This window comes from Rhipicephalus microplus, chromosome 1 (assembly GCF_043290135.1).
Source record: "Rhipicephalus microplus isolate Deutch F79 chromosome 1, USDA_Rmic, whole genome shotgun sequence".
In the NCBI taxonomy this organism is placed as follows: Eukaryota; Metazoa; Arthropoda; class Arachnida; order Ixodida; family Ixodidae; genus Rhipicephalus; species Rhipicephalus microplus.
The window spans coordinates 241,822,237-241,828,607 of NC_134700.1; the positions used below are offsets into that span (position 1 = coordinate 241,822,237).

The following is a 6,371-nucleotide window of genomic DNA, read 5'->3' on the forward strand; positions in this document are numbered from 1 at the left end:
GATAAAGCTTGTGGCGCAAGAATCATTCTTCTTATATCTTAGTCGTCAGAACGCAAGGTCAAGTGTCTTCCGATTGCGATTGTGGCCGTTCAGGGACGATGTGAGAAGAAGTTGACCCTCCTGTGAATTAAAACAAATGTCGTGTCTGTACATATACACGCAGAAGTACGCCAACACAGCCGCCGGCCACGAGCATATATTAAGATTGGTTAACGCGCTCCCCTCAATGAAAATTTCTGGCACGTCTCTCTGGACAGTGCAGTTCATGTTTGAGGAGGAGCACTAAAATTGCTCGGTTATGTCGATTTGAGTATCACAGCCTAAATACATAAGCTCACATACAAACCGTAGACCCACTCATCTGTTTTTGCTATATGAATGAGAATATGAGAATTGTGAAAGGTGCCTTCATTAAGTTTGGGGAAGTCTATGCGAACCACTCCTCCAGTTGTGGTATGCTTACATTTAGCTTCGATAGGAGCTAGGTTTCAAATCTATATTTTGTACTGCGGGTGAAATCGCTCTGGCGATGATGTCATGGTCATTTATTTCGTGGCTTCAGTTATAAAACCAGCTGCGGAAGCGAAAAGACATCTGCCTGGGAACGCCTAATGAGTGAGTGATCATAGCATGCTCCATTATCTTTCAGTAAATACATAGCAACTCTACGCAAGTAAGTCCAAGCGGTGCAGTCTCTACAACCTTTTACGCATCTATATGAGTTAACTAGCAAGAATGTGGAATATTGGCCTCAACTAGGAACGTTACATACCATGGCATGCTTTATATCCCCCCCCCCCGACACACATACACAGAGAGACACGATATGTGCTTACAGCAGCGCGGCTCTCATCATCAAAAAGGTAGAAATCATCCATTTACTTGTTGGCGAGTAGTGGCGTAAAGACGCTACTCGGCTTTTGGCGGAAGTTGTGTTTGGCACAACGTGTAGAAAGATGCACGAAGGAGAAATCGAGCTGGAACTGACTTTTTGACCAGGCGGAAGTCACAAAATGAAACGTGTAAGTACCGTGAAGAGATGTCGAGCTTCCCAAACTCGCCATTGCTTCGGCACGAAAGCAAGAGGTGTTTGCTCTGAATCGCGCGGATGTTCCCACCATCCTCTTAGTCTTTGAGTAGGTTCGGTTGCGTCGCGCTGACGCTGAGTCGAAAGCTCGGCAGTCGTGTCCAAGGAAACAATCTTAGTGGGCACTGTTGCCGGGAAAAGAGCCCATTAGTAGAACACTCTGCTCTGGCAACTACAGCCTATCAGGGTTTTCCTTCCTTCTACAAAAACTCTTTTTGTGTGCTTCTTTCTACCATGTTTCCGTGCCTTTAAAGTTACCGGCAACAGTTTCGGTGCGCGTGTTCTTCTCGAGCTGTGCTCAGTCGACTCATCTTACGCGCTCCTGCGTGAACGGCGGGCTGCCCGGGCTGTCGCAGCCAGGTTGCCTTCGGTGAGTGCGAAGATCGAAACTTTGAGACAGCGAGGACACGTGGGATAGCGACCGCAGTGAGTGGCTGATCGAAAGGACGGGGAGTGCATTCTCTCCCTTTCCGAATGTCACCACAACTTAGCCAGCTGTTTCTACAAATATTCTTAATTAACTTTTCCGTTTTTAGCGGCACCACAGTTGTTTGAAAGCGCGAAGTGCTAAGAATTATTAATATTATTGTTAAATAACAGACAATAGGGGGTGTTAGTAATTGTGATATAAATGCAAAAAAAGACTAGTGGACGAAGAGTTAACTTACTGCTAGCATGGGTTAAAGCTGTGACCTTCAAATAACGCATGCGATGCTCTACCAACTGAGCTACAGTGGCGATCTTCCACCCATTCACTTTGATAACACGTTTAATATCATTAATAAATTTTGGTAGCTTATCGGATAGTGAATTAAAGTTTCAGCGCTTGTCTCTTTTCGCCTTCGTGCCCCTTATCTGTTTCTGCACTGATGGTTGAAAGTGTCGGATAGTGTTGCATAATGTTGCTTACAATGGCTATGTATCGCATATATCGTTTCTTATAACAACATAACAACATATTACCTAACGCGTATGTCCTAGTACGTTGCGGCCCCATTCTTGCACATAGCTTTGACCGATCAGCGTACAGAGTAAGAACAGCCGTGTACGCAGATTATGGAGTATGTCGAAGAAGCACAGGTGTTGAAATTATTATAATAAATGACAGCTGAGCTACTTAATAAGTACTCATGTTACGCAAATATGGATGACGTTTGTGATATTGTGACTTCTTTTACATATCCCCTTTTGCACGGCCTGTCTTTCAGAATGATCAAAATTCATTCGTAAATCCCCATTGCCACACCCCTCATAACTATATTGTATTTTGGCACATAGGAACCCTTGAAATTAACTTTATTTCTACAAAGTAGAAATAAAGTTAATTTCAAGGGTTCCACTGCTAGCCTGGTTGATTTGAAAATGTCTGGCACAAAAACGACATTCATAGGGGCCTACTATCACCGCGTTCTCGTGGATTGGATATGAACCTTTTTTTTTTAATGCAGGCCAAATACATCGTCGGTCTGATTAAACTTGCTGCATTGTAAATCACAATAAAAGCTCGTGTTTCATCACAGAATATGTATCCGTAAAGCCTAGAAGACGTGACAGCCGCACCGTTCCCTTCACGGAAGCTTAACGGATCATTATCGACGTGCGAGCGCAGGCGCCCTTTCTGTAAGCTAAACTCAGAACTCCCCGCTAGAGAAGCTTATAGTTTTTGCAATCACATCTTTGTTGTTTTCCTTCTTTACTTGATATGGTTCACACAGTTGACATCTGAAAACGTAAGAGCACTCGATACTACGTCTCTACAGTGCACGTTTCTTTGACGGCGGGAGGTTATTTTCTGTCTCTCGACCGATGAGACGCTGAAGAACACTTGCTTGCCGTTCAACGTCTGGGTTCCCCATCTAAGCATTCACCAAAGCGCTGCTCTGATTCAAGTTAAAATTGATATACATGAAAAAGGAAATCAAAAGGTGTAATTTAACAGATAGAGCATACAGATAGGAGAGTAGCAAAGAAAGGAAACTGAATGGGGGCAAGGGATGTTTTGAAGTATGGAATATGTGCGCTCAGAGGATATCGACCAGTGATCGTCCTCATCGTCACTGGCAATCGGTGCTCGCTTTCGTATATTTCATATTTCTCGCCAGAGTGGCGGGTGCGGAGCGTTGCCACATCATACTGGCAAGATATCCACGAGGCGATGGGCACCACCAGAAACGTTTCGATTGAGGTTTCAGCTCTCTTTTATTACTTATATTTTTTGAATTGAGGCCATGAAAAACGACAATTTTTCTGATCTTCCCATACGTAACCATCACCGTTCTTCTCACCTGTTTATTTTTTTGAGAAAATAAATAACCACTTTGGCGAAGTATGAGCGTATGCTAGAATATCCTCTGTGCGCATATGCGCTCATCGTGCAAGGCTCTTCACAACATAGGCAAACATTTATCACTATGCTGCCTGGGCACATATCGACCCTGACCATGCATGTCTTTTTCTTGTTGAAAAAAAAGAACATCAACTATCAATAGAGGGCCTTACACATGTTACGATTGTCTGGATCATTTTCTTGCATAAAGAGGCGGTGGCATTTGTTGTCACGTAGTCATTCAATGGATGAAAACAGGAAACTGCGAAGACACTGAGACAGACAGAGTTCAAAGATATATATATATATATATATATATATATATATATATATATATATATATATATATATATATGTGTGTGTGTGTGTGTGTGTGTGTGTGTGTGTGTGTGTGTGTGTGCGTGTGTGTGTCACGAAGCTCTTGACATGCCGGATCAAATGACTCTCTGTTCTGAAGACACATTTACCAATTCGAAAGAGAAGTCATACGCGTGTTTTTGCGCATGCGCGTAACGATAAGAACGAACGCAACGACATTTTCCATGTTAACGACCGAGTCCATACAATGTACGTTCATTTCTGTTTTGTTTCGAGTGTAGCTACTGGGTTTGAATCATCTCCAAAGCCATAATGATGCATGAAATGTCAAATAACGAGGGGTTACACAGGTAGTGCCGTGCCAAGCTTTCTCCAATAAGTGGTGATTGAGGCGAGATAGTCGAGTAGGCACGCCTTGCCAAATTCGACAGGAAGGGACCGAGAAACAATTACCGTAGCTGCCATAGAACGAGAAAAGACATATAATAAAATAAATGTATGGTTTCTTTTATAAAAATACTACTAGTAATAAGAGAAATAACTGAAGGGCACGCCTTGTCGTCGTTGGGCTTCCATGTAAAATTCTACGCTGATTTCATCGAAGGACCCCCGCACAACTGCTCATTCATAAAAAGTACAGTAGCGACTCTCGAGCACCATCCGGGTCTTTCATGGCATTGATAATTAAGCAATGTCCAAATGGGAAATTATAGTCATAGAACTGGCCTTTTTGAAATTTTTTTCTCGGTCCACTAGTAGAAAACATCGACTATAACTCGACAACGAAAAAAAGGACTAAAACTTTAAAAACCGACAAGTGCGAAATTTTTCGTTTTAGAGCAAGTCCCATGAATGCGTCTTTACGTTCTGATTTTTTTTTGCCATTCAAACCAGGTGCAGTTTTAGAAGCTTGCCCCTTTTGCTCGCGGCTTGGCCTACGGCTGCTACCGGCGTGTACACTAGTGTTTCCAATGTGTACACTTCTGTGGTCGCCGCTCAAGGTTGCCTCTCCGGGGATTCAACAATGCTTAATAAATGTCGCACTGCCACCTAAAGCATCGGTTTTCGATAGCCCGTGCGCTGGCCTCTTCGAAGTGGCTATGAAAGAATGAGACGGAATCGAAAAGTGTGACATCGTTACTGTCTCTCTCTCGGGAAGTCACCTCAAGAACACCACACGGCAGATGGCTAGTGTGGGAGAGAAAGGCATGTGAAAGAGAGGGAAAATATGAGGGTGTCAGTGGTGTTTGGTGTAGCCGCGCGTGGGTGCGTGCCGCCTTCGAGCCAGGAGGAGAGAAAAAAATCGTCAGGGAGGCTGGCAGGGCGAGGATCGTCGCTTCGTAGGTACGGAAACACGTGAGAAGTTCCTACCATGCGTGTTACGCGTGAGTACCGATATCCTCCCAAACCCCATACCTGCCTACTGTCCCCTCCGTTGAAGAATGCCTGAAAGCTCCACGTCTGTCATTCATGAGCGTTTGGCATATGACTAGCGGCGGTGGCCAGTATGGCATAAAGGGGCAGGTGGTGAACGAGCCGATCGACATGGCCAACACTAGCCAATGCTGGCCGCGTGACACGTGACGACGACAGTGGCAGGTGCTCTGCGTGGGCGGAGGCACTAGGTCGCCACTATAGAAACAAACACGGCATATTTTACAAGGATGCCTCCGGCCCATACCATGGGGGGTGGTAGACGGCTGCAGTCGTCCCGCAAAATGTCAAAATGTCGCGGTGAATGGCCTCACATTCAAAGCACAGGACATAAGATATGCAAAGGAAGCCGCCATCGCACTAGCTGCCGCAGACCTAGACTCGCGCGTCATCATTACAGACTCGACAGGGGCTTGCCCAAATGTTCAACGCGGGTATGTCCCACACCTGGCGTACCGCATCTTTCAAAACAGCAATTACGTCGGGGCCCCGGCGTCCCGAAGGATCATATGGGCTCCAGCTCACAAGGGCCTTGAAGGCAATGAAACGGCTGACACCGCCGCCCGCGCGCTCTCTCTCAGGGTAACGCCTTCAGACCCTTCCGAAATGGATCTCGAACCCAATTCGGCCTTAACATTTCGGAAAATTACTGAATTCTATCGATTCGGCCATCCAATTTATCCTAAACCCTGTAAGGGCCTTACAAAAGCGGAGGAACGTTTACTCCTCCGCCTTTACACCAAAACACTGCTGTGCCGGCAAGTTTTTAAATATCTCGATCCTGCCTGTACAGGAAAATGCCCGCACTGTGCGGAGAAGTCTTCGGACATCTTCCACATGGTGTGGGCATGCCAGTCAACCCCTCGTCTCACCACAAAACCAATCCACACCCGGGAGAACTTGGAGGCGGCCCTGCTCGGCTGCTCCGACTTGGCGAGCCAGAAGGCCCTGGTAAACCCAGCCGCAGTCGCATTGGTCGCCAACGGGCTTCTGAAATGAGGAGCCCACCTAGTGTTTGCAAGGGGTGGCTCACACCAGGCCACCTCCTCCTGCACACTCCATGTATATAAATAGAATAAAGTTTTTTTTCTCTCTCTCTCTCTCTGGCCACGGAACGTGAATACCGACGCTGTCTTCGACGCACACATCAAGAGCAGGCTCGTTAATAAGCCCTCTTACATAAATGATCTCACCAGGGGGCGTCCC

The 6,371-nt window shown here is 45.8% G+C and overlaps 1 protein-coding gene across 1 annotated transcript; it reads left to right on the forward strand.

Annotated features, from left to right (window-relative positions):
- The first annotated feature begins 5,103 nt into the window (after positions 1-5,103).
- Positions 5,104-6,164, forward strand: LOC142771270 (uncharacterized). The gene is given in 3 exon segments (XM_075872743.1): positions 5,104-5,116; positions 5,291-5,445; positions 5,448-6,164. Coding segments are annotated over 3 exon segments (885 nt in total).
- The last annotated feature ends 207 nt before the right edge of the window (positions 6,165-6,371 follow it).